Source organism: Cydia pomonella, chromosome 21 (genome assembly GCF_033807575.1).
Source record: "Cydia pomonella isolate Wapato2018A chromosome 21, ilCydPomo1, whole genome shotgun sequence".
Classification (NCBI taxonomy): Eukaryota; Metazoa; Arthropoda; class Insecta; order Lepidoptera; family Tortricidae; genus Cydia; species Cydia pomonella.
In genome coordinates, this window is record NC_084723.1 from 11117839 (window position 1) to 11135386 (window position 17548).

Consider the following 17548-nt stretch of genomic DNA (forward strand, 5'->3'; position numbering starts at 1 on the left):
GTAACTATCTATCAGACTCATATTTATGACATGCACTATTTGTATGTGTGTGTGTGTTATGAAATGCACTATGGTTGTAAATAATTAAACTAACTTCACTGTGAAGTTGGTTTTTCTATTAAACATTATTTCTATATCTACATCTATATGGTTAAAATTACAAAGCTATGATGAAGTGGAGACTCTCATATTATAATATACACAACAAATAGAGAATAGACCAACTAGCATATACATACATAACATATACAATCCCAAACACACATGCACACACACACACATGCACACACACACACACACACACACACACACACACACACACACACACACACACACTCGCACGCACACTCACACGCACACACACACACAGTTTAGGAAATTTGTATCACATTAGATTAAAATTTACTCAAAGTTAAATGTATTAGTAAAATTAAATATATTGATATTATAAATATAAGATTTTTACTCAGCAAAACTGCTTGTTGTTTATATTATTTGTTAATTAAGTTCTACACGTGTTGTTATGGAAGAGCGGGGTCTTCTGTCACAGGTATTTTATACTTACTAGAAGACTCCAACCTTTACAATTGAACCCTGTATTATTAACAAATAAAACATTTTCATTTTCATTTTCAAAACATTTTCATATCTGTTTATTTTGTCAACAGACAAGCAAGTGCAGTGGATGTTGGCGCGGGACATTCAGCTCGCGTTTGGAGAAGCCACCCAGAACCTCGCCAAGACATGCCAGCTGCCGACTCGCCTGCTGTCCATACCTGTTTACGTAAGTGTATTTTAGTATTCGTAAGTGTGCTGAAACACTCAAAAATTACTCGCATATATTAGAAAAAAAAACTCGATACTTCAGCCCTTTTAAACTTGTTCTGACGACTTGCGGCTTCTGTAAAAGACATCTATTGGCGCAACATAAGCGGACGAAAGCCGGTTGACTACATACGAGGTTCCCCGTTTCTTGTATTTTTATTTTATTTTTTTATTATACTACGTCGGTGGCAAACAAGCCTACTACCTACCTACTTACCTACCTACCTACCTACTTTAGACTGCACCGGTACAACTTGTATTGTATTGATTTCCGGAATAACTTAAACCTTTTCATATACCTAGTTGTTAACTTAATTAAAAAGAAGATATTACTATCGTAGAGTTTCTCCATTCTTCGTTAGAAGAGCTTAATTGAGGAGTACTCAGTACGCCCAAAAACATCAATCAATGATAAAATCTGGGTCACTAATTTTGAAAGTAAATGAAAGATAAATAAATAAAAAGACATTTACCAACACAGAATATAAAACGATGCATTTAAAATATAAAATCAGATAGAATTTACAAATATTTGTGTAGTAAAACCGATAACACTCAGTGAGACAGCTGATTTTCAGTTCCCAACAAAAAACTTAAAGCTAATTCTTAGTTAAGTTTTAACATAAAGAAATAAGAAGTAATAGAGTGCTCACTCCATACATCAGTTTTGGTACCAAAATGATTATTATATTCGCAGTCGACATCTAGCATCAAGTAGCGGAACTCTCAGTACTGCTACTCGACAATAGATATCGCGGCAAACAAAAAGTCTAATGCTCAACGATTTTCAGCTAATATTATAACCAGAGTAAGTGTAGGAGTTCAAAATAGAATACTGGTTACTTCTCTATGATACGAGTAACTAACCTAACTAACTTACTAACTAACCAGACAAAAGTGAATTCAACGATATAATAGTTTTGATGTAAACATCTATAAAGAGGACGCCAATTTCTGCAGACAATTCAATAGGGTCCCCAGTAGACAAACTTGTATTAATGGTAGTCGGTCAGGTTTGTTTTGATGATCAAATGTATATATGGGACCCATTGCCTTAAAGCAATACAAAAGTCACAAATGAGAGGCAAAGTCTGGCAATTGCACTGATGAAATGCTGCTAAGAATATGATTCAGGCAACAAGGCCCTTATTACAAATACCGTATAGACATACATACACATTTTATTAAAAAAAAATTTTTTTATATAATTTTATATAATGTATACATATACATTTTATATACTTTTATATAATGTATACATATACATTTTATAAAATTAAAACTAACTACTAATTAGGCGACATAATGGCGTGGCTCCGTTGAATCGGCTGCTCTTGTGTGTGTGTCGGAGATATAAGTCACGATTACTTAGAAGCCGATTCGTATGAAAAACAAGGAAATTGCGATTTTGTCGGTGAAATATTGTGTTTAATATATCTTGTTGCTATACATTTTCATAATGAAAGGAATCGAATGGTACTATTAGTTTTTTCCTATTTTGGATGTTACAAAAAACATATTTTGAAACTATGAGGTCTTGTATTTTTATATGAAAAAAAAAATAGGACATTCTTACACAAGTTGACTAAGTCCGATGGTAAGATCAAGAAGGATTGTGTTGTGGGTGTCGCGCCTTCTATACCCACCTTGTGTAACACAAGTGCCTGAATCCAAACGGGTATAAATTCGCTTGGGCAACAAAATATATATCACATCATCAATACATATAATACCATGCCACATGAGAGTAGGAGAAGGGGGTCACCTTCGACCACACTGTTACATGTACAGTACATTTACTTCAGAGTTGGCATCGCACGCATCAATATGAGAGTCTAGTCTACTGGCCTATCCAGAGTGACTCATCCGTACGATCGGTTCGCCTCCAGACTAGGTACTACCGACTAGTACCCTGGTGTCCTACACACCAGCTGGACGTGGGGGCGATGCCCCCACGGGGTCCTCCATAAGCCTGCCCCCTAGACCCGGCCCTTGTACTCCAACTCATAACCGACCGTACTACATGCTTTGCCTGTGTGCTTCCGGTACACACTCCATGAAGCCACGGGCTTCCCTGTCCAATGTCCTTGTTGTCTAGGTACATACACCTCAAGATTGGACTACACCTTAGTGAAACTACGTTAACCAAGGACCGTTGGTCAACCCCCTTGTTCCACTCCCATGCAGCTAGGATGTCGATTATATAAGTGTATATATGTATATAAACACTCACCAGGGCAGGCTCCCGTTACCGCGTGGAGGCACACCGAGTACTTAATTTCTCAGCACACCCAGCGCCATTCCACGCCTCATGCACGTACCTTCATTTTGTTCTTCCCAATGGCGCCATCATGCTTTTTCCGCCATCGGAACTGTCATCCTAGCAGTCAGTGTTGCCACATGACAAAGTAGTAACCTAGTTGATACCACTTACCAACTTACATCGCGCTTGGCGCGACAGTGGGTACTCGCACAACGATATATGTAATATACAAATACTTAAATACATAGAAAACACCCATGACTCAGGAACAAATACCCGTGCTGCTCACACAAATAAATGCCCTTACCGTGATTCGAACCCAGGACCGATGGTCCTGGCTAGATGGTTCGGCTTAATAGACATTACATTATTATTATTCCCATAAATTGTATATGTGCCAATTTTATTGTGATAAAATTGCTCAGTTTCTAACTATTTAACTAGATTTAATTATAAAATTTAACACATGTCAACAACCCTATTCTATACCAATTCAAAATAATTAACCACTGACATCAAATTATAGGGCATTTGATTGCAGCGTTACCTAGAACAGAACCGTCCTAGCAGTGTTGCCAGGTGAGCGGAAGAGAATTATAGTATTTGAGTGTCAAAATTATCGTACCGATGAAAAAAATATCGTACGCCTATCAAAAAGACAGAAATAAATGTCTAGTAAATAAGTTTAAAATTCCAATTTCTAATCAAAGGAAAGACAATTTTCCTCTAAATTGCAGAAAAATCATTTTCATATTTATGTACTTTTGATAGATCCAAACGGTATACAGGTAATTGCTACATTTTAAACTTACACTAAGGAGCCGAACACCCAAAAGGTGCTAATTTAAGCCTATTTCTGAGAGAATGTGTCATATATTGATTCAAATAATAGACTTTAGGTGGCATCGTCCAAGGGCTGAAAATATCGTACTTTTGTGTAAGATAATGTTCTTTTGAACGTACATCGTACCGGAGGCCAAATTATCGTACATGTACGACAATTATCGTACGCCTGGCCACACTGCGTCCTAGAATGCTCATGCATCTGCGGTGTTTCCACCTCAATTGCATTAACAAGCCTAGGCAGCTCAATTGACAAAGGATTTCTGCAGATAGGTACATTTCTGTGCAATATTGCAATCTCCCTTATACCTCATTTCATTTATGGGCAAAGTTTCATTACAATCCAACACGTAGTTCTAAAATGAGATTCCGTTTGTGTGGGAAGATGAAATTCGGCCGAGCTTGCTGAGGATTTTAAAATTTTAAAATGGTTCTTAAGTAAGGACGCTAAACCAAGAATAAAATCGTAAGTATATTAACCCGCCTGTTTCTTTCTCTATCGCACGCATCTTATAGTATTGCTGTCTCTCTAAAGATGCAAGTGGATGCCACTGTGCAAGCGGGACAGCAATATAATGATTCCCAAAACGAAGTTACCATATAAAGTTCTAATTACTTCAAATTGCTTTTCAACCAACAAAAAGTTACAGGCATCTTCCGGGGGGCAATTTCTCGAACGGTAATAGTCTAATATTATTAATAAGCAAAGCTTCAGGAACAAATATCTGTGTTCATCACACAAATAATTGAATAATATTTATAATAGTTGACATTTTATAATTTTCATTTTATACTTATATAATATAATTCTAGAAATATATGTAATAGCGTGTGTCACCTGTAAAGGTAGGGTTCGGTGTGACTCATTTTCTGCAATTGTACCTGCTACTTTGTAACCTGAATTTCCAAATACGCAATAAATTCATTCATTCATTCATTCAATCAATCAATGCACTTACCATGATTAGAACCCGGGACCATCGGCTTCATAGGCAGGGTCACTTCATTACCCACTAGGCCAGACGGTCGTCAAAACCCATACGACTTGACAGTTCGCGGACTATTAATATTAATCTGATACCGTTCGAGAAATGGGCCCCTGCGGTGGCAGCATGGCCATTTTTATCACCTGTCACTATGCCCGTCACTTTCGCACTTACATACTTGTTAGAACGTGATAGGCTTAGTGACAAATGATAAAGAGCCGAACATCTTAGCCCTACAGTAGGGCTGGTCTAAGAATTCTTATTAGTTTGACAAATGCGGGTCTAGGCTAGGATATAAAAATATATGAACGGGCGAGGTCAATCCAGTATCTATCACACCATAAAAAGAGGTCACGTATACACATCATGTTGTGTACAGTATGTCGTTGGCGTAAGTGTTGCCACTAACTCTTTGTTTTAAGTGAGGTCTCTCCAGAAAACCAGCGCCACGGATTGCCGCGGCACTATACTATGCTGACTGGGGGTCCTACTTTAGTGTCCGATGCGTTTTTAGGGTTCCGTAGCCAAATGGCAAGAAACGGAATCCCTTATGGATTCGTCATGTATATCTGTCTCCGTATGTCACAGCCACTTTTTTTTCCGAAAGTATAAGAACTATACTGTTGAAACATGGTTAGTAGGTGTATTCTGTGAACCGCATTAAGATTTTCACACAAAAATAAAATACATTTTGGGGGTTCCCCATGCTTAGGACTGAAACTCAACATTTTTTTTTCATCAAACCCTATTTGGAGTTTTCATAGGAGGATATAAAAATATTGGAAAAAATAAAAATGTGTTTTTTTCTACTTTTCGATTCGAAATTACAAAATAACCGTAAATGGCAAGTACATCATATGTTAGGCGGATTTGTAGAAAATTTCTAGGAGTTCTGTTATGTATTAATCATGTGCCCCTCCCCTTGATCGACATCAACTTCTCCACATTCTACTAATATGCTACTATTAGGACAGTTTTGCTCCTAAGTGTATGTAAGTTTACATGTGCTTGTAAACTTTTAAAAAATATAATAATATGAAGTCCCCAATCCGCATTGGGCTAGCGTGGGGACTATAGCCCGAGCCCTCTCGCGCATGGGAGGAGGCCTGTGCCCAGCAGTGGGACGTTTATAGGCTGAATTATTATTATCATTATTATTTATAATAATATGATGAAATGACTCGAAAAATGGAAACCAGTGAAAAACCAATTTTAGTCAAAACTAGTTTTCCGAAATTCTTACTTAAAATTAGTTTTTTAAAAGGCTTTCGTGAAAACTTTAACTGGAATTTTTAAACCATAACTAGTTTCCGAATCAGTTTGCGCTAATATTATACATACTTAACCTGGTTCTGTGTATAGGTAAAACTTCAATATAGATCGTGTCATTCACGAAGACGCGTGGCTTATGTCGTATTGTCATGTTATTAAGGGTTAGATTTGACAATTCTGCGCGTCATCATGGATGATACGAACTATAACATATTGCCGCTCTTCCCTAAAGAGATAGAACTCACCTATTTTCCCCTAAAAGCGTTCGGAAGATAGTAAGCATTACGTGTTTTATGTACAAATAGTACGTGTTACGCATAAATCAATAAGATCAGACCAAATAAAGGGGTGATATTGCGCCATTTTATATTGAATGAGACGAATTGTTACTAATAAATAATATGAACCCTTTATTGTGTTGATTCACCGTTTCTTTCCAGTCCTGTCGGGAACATCGAAATTCGCAAATTGCGAGGATTTTTCTCTTTTATTCCATTGAAGGGATAATTAGAGTGACAGAGAAAGATACGCGCAATTTGCGTACTTCGATTTCCCCTGATATGCCGTCGGAAAATTTCCAAAATTGCGAAATTTCTATTCTAAAATATATCAGAATTTCTCATATTTTTGTATTCCATTTCCAAAATGAACGTTTCGTTTGTTTCCTGAAATTTTTCTGAAGTTTCTAATAACTTTTCCAACTTTTTGGAAACTGTTCGCAATAAGCTCAAGTGTACTTAATCTCCACAACATTACTTGCCGTAAGTTTAGCGGGTTTTTTTATTTAAAATATTACAAAATGAAGTAATGCATAGTAAATATGGGTCTCGTACGTCCAAAATACGAGTAGCCTACAGATAGCCCTATATCAATCCATACAAGCAAAGAGAATTTGAAATAGAGGTGGATTGTCAAAGAAAACTTTGTAGCCCCAGTAAATGTACTACCATCTTTTGATACATGAATAAACAATTTTGAACGTCATTTGACTTAGATCCTTATTCTTTCACTGATATGTGTTAAATTTGTTAAATATCAAAAAGTGGCGCGATCTAATAGATCAAAGCCAAAAGTATGACGACATAGTTACGAGTGATGGCACTGTTCGATGCGCGACTGAGCGATGACAACCTTTAGCCGATGCCCGGTAAGATGGCGCCACTTTTTGATATTTAACAAATTTTACACATATCAGTGAAATAATAAGGATCAAAGTCAAATGGCGTTCTAAAAGTTTTAATCATGTGTCGAAAGATGACAGTAAACTTACTATGGCTACAAAAATTTTCTTTGACAATATACCTCTATTCTCTATTTTAAATTCTCTTGGATACAAGACAGCGTTGCACACTTGTTTACCACATTGGGGCAAATTTATCGTCTGAAAAAGGTAAAGTAATTGCCTACGGGCTTCACTTTTATTAGATCGTATTTTTGCTACTTATATAACATAATTAACTAGGCGTTGCGACTAACTTATTACTAGCCATTACGAGTAGATGGAATTGATTGGTTCTCTGGAGATATTTGGGATATTTTTCTAGGATTGTATTAAGATTCTGAAATGGATGGTAGTTAGTCTAAAGAAATATCTTACCTGTCAAGTTTTGTTAAGAAACATACTGCTTTTCCGTACCCAAAGGGTCACGGGACCCTATTACTAAGACTCCGCTGTCCGTCCGTCCGTCTGTCACCAGGCTGTATCTCATGAACCGTGATAGTTAGACAGTTGAAATTTCTGCAGATTATGGATTTCTGTTGCCGCTATAACAACAAATACTAAAAACCGAATGAAATAAAATATTTCTTTCCAATCTCGAGGTTCTCATCAAATCACCGAAGTTAAGCAACGTCGGGCGGGGTCAGTACTTGGATGGGTGACCGTTTTTATAGATAATGGTACATGGTACGGAACCCTTCCTGTGCTAGTCCACCCGCACTTGGCCGATTTTTCCTTTTGTTATCATGATTTAAAAGTAAGTACTATACAGTCTATGGAGATAAAATACATTCATACAGGATGTATTTTAATACAATCGCAAAATGAAAGGAAATGTACATATTTGAGGACCGGTCTGGCCTAGTGGGTAGTGACCCAGCCTATGAAGCCGATGGTCCTGGGTTCGAATCCCGGTATTTGTGTGATGAGCACAGGTATTTGTTCCTGAGTAATGAATGTTTTCTATGTATGTATTTATGTATAAACTCTTTATTGTACAAAAGACAAAATATAAATATGGCACAGGATAAGCAGTACAAAGGCGAACTTAACCTTTGAGTAGATGAGAATTGATGAAGAATGGTTGACAAATATAGCACTGAGTACAATAGACCAGAGGAAAATCAATAAAATTATAAAAGAGGGCGAAACAAAAAAAAAACAATTAAATGAAAACAAAAAAGAAATAGAAGTAACAGTATAACAAATATATAGAATACCTATATTATATACAATATTTATATATTTATAGTCACAAATAAGTTAAATCTGCCCCTTAAGCGATGCCAATATTCCAAACATTGTTTATAGATTTCTGTAAACATCTGCATAGTGTTTCAGAAACAGTGTATCCCAAACATTGTTTATAGTGAATACGGACCTTAAGGGAGTGAAAATTGGCTATTCGTCTAAATTCATAAGAAATCCTAAACTCTAGTCCCTACCTAAAATGCTAATTTATTTTCAGATTAACGAACCACCCATATATGGAATCTCTTCACCAGAAATGACAGACTTCGCCGGACCTGGAGTTATTTTGACGTAAGTTTCAATATAATCTATCTGGGTCATTCTACTTTTTCTTGACTTAATCTATTCCCAGAAAATAAAGATAGATATTAGATATCGAATTCGTGTATGAACATTGTAGTCCTAAATTATACCTGACCCAAATAATAGGAATTTGTTGACTATAAATTCACATATTAATATTGATTAATGTATAAATATGGTAACGCAGTGAGACAACCGAGGACCACTGTGTTACTGTGATTAAGAATATTTACAGTAGTTATTTATTGATCAAAGCTATCGGGATTAATAGCCTAATTAAGCCTCTTTTTCCATCACAAAACAGAAAATCAAAGTAATGACCAAGTATTCTAAAGTATGCATTTATCGAAAAATTACAAATACTTATCAACAAGAAGTAGAATGGCACATCTAAGAGTCACCTCGGCGCGAATTTACAATTTTTAACGACTTGCAAGTCAAATCGTTTCGTTGGGGAGCATGAAACTTATAATATATTACCCCTCCCTTTCCGTCGGACCCCCCGGGCGTTATAAACTGACTTAAGAAATGAAATCCTTGTGCAATAAGGTAAGCCCACATTTAATATCACACGCAGTGCAACTGTTATTTTAAACGTCAAACTTCTATGACATGAGTAATACGATGTATAAATAACACTTGCAACTGCGTGTGCTATCAAAATTGTTGCAGACTTGTCTCGGTCAGACTTGTTTCTCGCGTGCATTACATTAGATACGTTTTACGATGTGCAGTGCGCGAGCGATTCGCGAATGGCTTCCAGATTTGGACGCAACTAGAGTATGGTAATTTCTCCATACGAACGTACTCCGCGGTTTTTGAAGCTAGAGCAATGATTTTTTCAACACAAATTATTATTACTAATATCTGTGTCGAACTGTTTTATTTTTTTAGATTTTTAGTTTCTTATGGCACTAGTGAAGTATGGTATTCAAAACTGAAATCAATTAGCCTAAAAAGCAAAACAGTCTGACACAGATAATTTAATTAGCAATTGGATCTCAAAATTTCGTTGTATTTGGTTAAGTTTTAGAGGAGGAAACAGTCGAGTACGCAACATCGTTTTTTGAGATTTTTACACAGGTTTTTTCGCCTAATCTGGCGTTGTCCTTATCGCACTAGTTTTACGAGCCGCTTCCGTTAGCGAGACAGAGATATATTCATCTAAAATTTTTAAATCTTAGCTCCCGTATCCTCTTAACGTTTATTTTACTAACATTATAAGGACCTTGCGCGTTTGAAGATCTACCGTCAATTTACAATTCGCGCCAATAAACATTTCTTGCGTCCTATAAAAGAAAGCTTTTACTCCAGATTTATTATTGTGGCCTGTCAGCTTGTCTCGCATCTTACGACACTCCGTGGCTAGTCTAAGCCACTGTGCATTTTCTATTGCGTAATAAAGGGTAAATAAAGATATCTGAATCACTCTGATATCTACTTAAGAGGGTAGTATACTACGTGACCGACCATACAAAAAGAGAAAACGTTTTTCCACTTTTAAATATTCTCCATGTTTTTTTAGTATGTTATTGACACAATGAAAAACTATATAAACTTCCTTTTTTTATTTTATTTACAAAATATAAATTTTTGTTTTTAAACCCAACGTTTAAACCTAGATAATATTTTGCTGAAGCGATCGACATCAATCGATTTAGGTATATAATTAGTGGAAACCGTTTTCTCCCGAAATGGATTTTCATAGAAAAATAACTGTTATTTCGTTAGGGTTGCAAAGAAATTCTTCCTTTATAAAGGCATAACAACTTACTTAATTCAGTCGTCCTAATAAGCATCCTAGGATTTTTTATGTCAGATGAGCAAATTAAATGTTTAATTTTATAGTATGTAACAATCATTAGTTATAGTTATACAATGTATAATTCCTTTTGACATGTAACATTGGTGTTATCAATAAATATTTGTATTTGTATTTTGTATTTTGTTAACAAAGAGAGTGTATAAGGGAGAAGTAGAAGAGGGAGTTGGAAGGGGTAGACCTCGGCGGACTTTCTCTGATCAAATCGGGGAAATCCTGAAGAAAGGCCAGGTCAAGAGCACCCTAAACCGACGAGCGTGTATGAGGAATGTCATGAAAGTGAAGGAAGCGAAAGAGGTATGTCAGGATCGTAGCAAGTGGAAATCCGTGGTCTCTGCCTAACCCTTCGGGAAATAGGCGTGATTATATGTATGTATGTATGTATGTATGTATTTTAAATGTTCCTAGTTAGTGTAGTCCAACTACACTACAGTGCGGTATGAAAGAGTACAAATTAAATAAAATGGAACTAAATATTTCCATACATGTTCAAGCATTTTAATTCAAAAATATGACAGTTACGAAAAAACTATTACTATTTTATGTCGCACTGTACATAGGTTATTTTTTAGTACGCTTATTTCCTAAAGGCCATTACACCTGGTGACTGAAATAAAACTTAAATTGCTTAGTTTCTTTCTAATGCTAAAAGCAAAGTAGGTATCATTTGAATGAATGAAACCAGCTTTCTAAACAAAGAGCTGTGGGTGTATCAAAACATCGTAGTCACGTTCAATTAAATTGAATTAATGGCGTATAAATAGAAATGTTTGAAAGTGTTGAATTCATTCGAATTTTGGTGGAAAATTATTTCTGAACTGAATGAATAAGTAGAAATATTGTTTCTCTAATTCTTGTAACCGTATTATGATTTTTATCTATAATACTCGTAGTATTTAAGAGGGAAGTATCGTCATCGTCCGTACAAAAAGAGATAACGTTTTATCGATTTCCAAATAATTTCCATTCTTCATGATTATTTAGTACCTATGTTATGTTACTGACACAATGAAAAACTAGGTTTATAGGTTGTTTTCGGAATTAGCAAAATAATTTTCTTTTTAAGAAAAATATATGTTCATATTAATTATATTTCAAAGACCGTGGTTGTACTCGATACATGATTGAACGAAATCGGCTCGATAAAAATAATTGCAAGGATTGGTCTTAAAATCACAATTAAACCGTTCTATGTCTTTATTGTTTTGACTTCTGGGTCTGCAATTAAAATCACAATTTCAAAACATTTATATCTAAACCGCTAACGAGTAAAATATTACACTAATAATCCACTTTTTTTATTTAAATAATTTTCTTATTATTCCCTTGCCCAGGCCCAGTAACATGCGACAGTGCTATCTGATTTACTCCGATACAAATAGACAGTGTGCGTGCTTTAGGTATTGACAGTCTCTTAAGATGAATAATTATTCCGTTTCGAGCCAACGTTCCACTAACTGCGCAACCGAGGCTTAACCGGTTATGGTGATATTTTTCATCATGCAAAAAATCTTTCTCTTAAAAGATTTCTAGCTTAAATAAATAAAATTGCTTATCATTTGAAAACATTACTCAAAAGTTAATGTTATACAAAATACAATACCTACAAGTAAATATAGACTAGATAGGTACATGTAGATATATGTCAGGGCCGATCGTAAGATCAGGCAGATCAGATTTTTTCTAGGCAAATCGTGAAAAGTGAAAATCATTGTAGTTGGTCTCCTATTTCTGGACACTTTGCCCTTCGTTCATCTGAAGCAACCTAACGAACCTATCCTACCTATTTAGTGGTTTAATGTGAGTAATAATATCGTCAAAACATTACACGGGAACATTACGATCTGCCTAATCTGCCACTGACTTATACAGAGTGTTTATTTAGGGACCTGCAATATTTTACGGGCTGTATATATAGGTCATATTGAGCAACTTATACATTCGCGAATAAATTTAGCCCCCATAGAAAATGTCAAAGCCAGGCAGACAAAATGTATGAAACAGCCAATTTTTTTTTCGCGATTTCCGGGTTAATTCCATAGTAAAAGTTGCTCACTGTGTGAAGTGAAGCTGGCTGGCTGGCTACGTTGCATATTCTTTGGTCTAGGAAATTAGGAATGTGTCAGTCCACATAAGAAATACATGAGGTCACAAGTTTTTTTTTTAACTTAACTAACGTATTTTTTTAGGATTGTTTTCTTCTTGGCTGTGGCTCTGACAACGAGCTCCATGTTGGCTGAAAGGAACGAAGGCATTCTGGAGAGGTCTCTGGTGTCGGGAATTACAGGTAAATATTAATTTATTTTTAAATTGCGAAACCAATCATATATGGTCCAAAATTATTATTAATTCGAATATTTTCATTCGGTGTAACTATTAACTGAAACTCAAAGTTTTGATAAATGACAACAAAAAACTCAATGACACCAAAAAGAAGATTTGTGTTGATACTTGGGTGGTTTTACAGTGGGTACACTTTTCTATTATAGATAATAGATACTTTTATATGTATGTATGTATGTATGTATAGGTATTCTTTATTGCATAAGAAAAACAAATACAAGAAGCACAGTTACAAAACGAATTAAATACAACAAAGGCGAATTTATCCCTATATGGGATCTCTTTCAGTCAACCTTTGCGGGAATGAGTAGTAAATAAACTTAGTAAAGATGAATGACAAACAAATACAACAATGTATTATCATTAAAAGTAATGAAATATAAATTATGAATACACATTATAACAAAAAGACTTACATTGTATAGTACATTTTTAATCTCCTGTTGTCATACACTAAAATGAGACGAATATGCTATAAAACATTAGTCGGTAGGTATAGGTAAACTGGCAAATACATACACAAACATACACAGTATCGTTTTCTGTACATCTTAGGAGTACACGAATACGCCACAAAAAAGCCCTACCCAAACAATCGAGGTTACGCTCTCATTTTGAAATGACATGCTTAAATGAAACTTGGCATTAACATTTACGTAACATAGTAGTTCTACACATAGTTCTTAAAAATTGTTATGGCTCCTCTACACGATGGCCCAACGAAATGGCCATGAGATGTTTGAGAGCAGACTACCTATGATGTTCGGACGAAAGATCGACACCGTGGCCATCCCATCGCCATCCCGCCGTGCCATAAGCCATCCGACAACACTACCCTCTCTAGACGCTGGCCCATCTTAGTGAGCCAGTATGATGGCCCATCGTGTAGAGGAGCCATTATGTAAACATAGAAAATCAAATTTATACCCAGTAATAACAATCAGAATATTATCATATTGAATATAGGCTCTGTTATATTATTAAACGCCAATACATAACAATAAATTTTATGTTATCAATTTAGATAGTAATGTTTGATTTATTTAATTGATCATATATTATTCTATCATATGTTATTTGTCCAAATATAAATTAATATGTATTCAGTGACTGGGGACGATGAGATTGATGTACTTTTTTTACTCGTCGACTGTAATGGTTGAATTAAGATTTCGTTTACCAAACTAAGTATAATTGCGTAGGTTCTTTTCATGTATTACTTACAACTTAACTATAAGATTCTTTTCGATACGGTATAGTTAACTATAAAAAATAGACCAATCACGTGCCGCCGCGTTCCCAAAGAAAAGACTAAAGCTAAGCGCGGATTCACACCATTTTGTATTTTGTACTACATTTTTGTCTACTGAGATACTTACCGATTTTCATTAATTATTTAGGTTTTATAGTAAAACAAGTATTATTTTAGATGACTCGTATAAAAAGTATTGTATACAATAGTGATATAATCAAACTTTTTAATCTCGTACCTTACTTAGGCAACTCAGCAAGCTTCGTTGCCTAAACACGATACTCGACTGAAAAGCTCTCTATCATATCACGATTGTATAAAATACTATATAATAGGAAAAGTGATTTAATTGTACGACGATATCGTAACCTAGTCGGTAGTGAGACTAGTGACCCTGCCTGCAAAGCTGGAGGAGGGTTGGAATCCTATCTTACAGGCCAATTCCAACACTAATATGATACTAATCTAACATGGGTCCGACATCATTCCAATATGAGATGGTTCCAAACTCCTTTAGAGGAGCTGCTGAATTGCGCATTATGTCAACCTTCAATTAAAAACGTCACTTATCACGCTGCTAGATCAGTATCAGGATCACGATCAGATTTACTAACTAAAATTTGAATTTGTCTGTAGTCCAATTCTAATTTACAGTGGTATGCGCCTATCTCATTTCATTTTCTAACATTGTAATTTCTAGCACATAGGTACACCATATCAATGATAATATACAGAGTAAATGAAATAAATCACACAGCATCACAGACTCCAAAATTGTATTGTTCATAAACATGCAAATTGCGATGAAATATTTGTCTCAAATGCTTACCTATATTACAGCGTGTACTTCTGTTACGACCGCATATTTTAAGGGTATAGGCAAAGATATAGGTACATATATAACTATATATAAGATAAGTCAAGTTTAAGAAAAAAACGTGTTTCGAAACATCAAGAAAAATGTATGTTCGAATAGATGGCGATATACCTTTGACTTATACTCAATTAAGTAGATGGCGACACCGTTTGATATTTAACACATATGAAAGAACATGGGTCAAATCAAAGAGAATTTGAAATAGAGGTGGATTGTCAAAGAAAACTTTGTAACCACAGTAAATTTACTGTCATATTTCGACACATGCTTATAACTTTTAGGACACCATTTGACTTTGATCCTTATTCTTTCATTGATATGTGTAAAATTCGTTAAATATGAAAAAGTAGCATTTATTTCTAATAACTTGTAACTATTACTTATGAAACCAAAAGTATGTAAATCATAACTATATGCCATATAATTGTTACATATTCATTATGATTTTCTTCAGAAGTATAAAATTAAAAAATGTTGAAAATGAAATTGACATTGAATTATTTTTCAATCAAAAGACACAGTCAAGATAATGGACGACACAAACTATAAACTTTGATGTTTCACATGTTTCACTGACACATTATACTCGTGCAGATTTAAATCATATTTACTTGATAGATGTTCACATGTTCACATGCCGATCAATTTTTCTCACCTATTTTTTTATATCTTCATTGAAATGTACACAATCAATGTATTACGATACCGAAGTACTACTAAATACTAAACCAAGGTACAAACGTGATAAAAATTGACGGATTTCACGAGAAATAACAATTTTTTGACTTCCAACTCGATTTCCATAAATTTTGCCTTACGTGCTCTCTCTCGCGTCCCTGAAATAGCGTTTTGATTGAATAAAAATAGTATTAGGGAACTACGTGCTTGTTTCCGCCTACGCGTCACCGAATATCCTCAAAAGAAAAGACAATGGGGTCAGTTTGTATGAAAATATATGTCTTAGTTAAGTGTTTGTTTTATTACAATTTAAGTTGTAAGTCGTGTCTTACTCCGTTGCTTACCTACTTTAATTTATTTTGGTGTTATTTATAAAACGTCTTCCAAATCTGGCAGGCAGGATAATAGTGATTTTAATTGTCATTAGAGGTATTCGTGTTTGCTAGAGATAGACAAAGTTTAAGATATGTTTGCTAAGTAATATGAATATTATATAACTTTGTAAAAATCTGTCTCGGAAATCGTTTTAAGTAATTCAATGTAGGCATAATATGCATAACAATGGACTTATGGATCTTGAAAACTACCACCAGAGGCTTGTTTCAACACGGTGACAATTTTCACCCGACAGTTCTCTGTACATTCCTGGTCCAACAAATAAAATGTTGACGCTCCGATTCACCGATTGACCATCGTTACTTATCGACCCAGAAATGGACAGGAAATGATCAGTATAAATAAGGCAGTGTCTTACCTGAGCGCTTAACTCGCGAACGCGAAGGGAAGTGTCCTACGTGGGCGATCTCCGAATGCCGTTGGGCCGCCGCGCCGCGTCGCATTTGCGAGTCATCGCCCACGTAAGCCGCGCTGTCAGGTGTCAACGCGGTGAAATAAGCTCCAGTTCTCGCCTTCACCAGACCCGAAAAGTTACTCGGCGTAGTTCCAAATACAGTAAATCTTAAAAGTACGTAAAGCGGATTACTAAATACCAGTGTTGGCCGAACGTTAATTAAAATTGATCATTAACCATTACAAATTTAACCGTAAACTGTATGGTTAATGGTTAATTCTTATTAACGTTCGGCCAACACTGTAAATACTTAAATATTGTAGTAGCATATATTTCAATAAACACATTTTATATAACGCCGTTTATAAAGGTAATAACACATTTACTTGAGAATGCTAATATTTTCTTATTTTGTAAAATATACGCCTCCATGAGACGTAGTTCAGAAGCTTTTAAGGTGCCGTAGGGTCAGAAAACGGAGTTTTTAAAAAGTTGTAGCGCTTTTTTGGATCACAATGCAGCTGTCATACATTTAATTAGCAATTATGAGGCCTTTTACGAGGGACTATCGATTAAAAATCTTGAGTTTTTGACTTTCGGTCGATAGAAAAAAATCACGAACATAGGTCTAAAATGCACTTTAAAAATTTGAAACAAATTATGCATAAAAGTTAAAAATCATGTTTCAGGGAACGTATCGATTCCTTTTTATAATTATTTAAACGTACATAAAATTTTAATACGAGTACCAAAAATACATGATATGTATTTGCGCTCCCGGGCACGCATTTCATAGTGATAGTGAGAGAAAAACACGAAATTAC

The 17548-nt window shown here is 35.2% G+C and overlaps 1 protein-coding gene across 1 annotated transcript in view; it reads left to right on the forward strand.

The window, feature by feature from the left end:
* Positions 1–17548, forward strand: part of LOC133529641 (ABC transporter G family member 20-like) — a 166037-nt gene that overhangs the window by 132258 nt on the left and 16231 nt on the right. The window contains exons 13-15 of the mRNA XM_061867402.1: positions 669–784; positions 8877–8950; positions 12974–13071. Of these exons, the coding sequence (XP_061723386.1) occupies positions 669–784; positions 8877–8950; positions 12974–13071 (288 nt within the window). The remainder of the gene's footprint in view (positions 1–668; positions 785–8876; positions 8951–12973; positions 13072–17548) is intronic.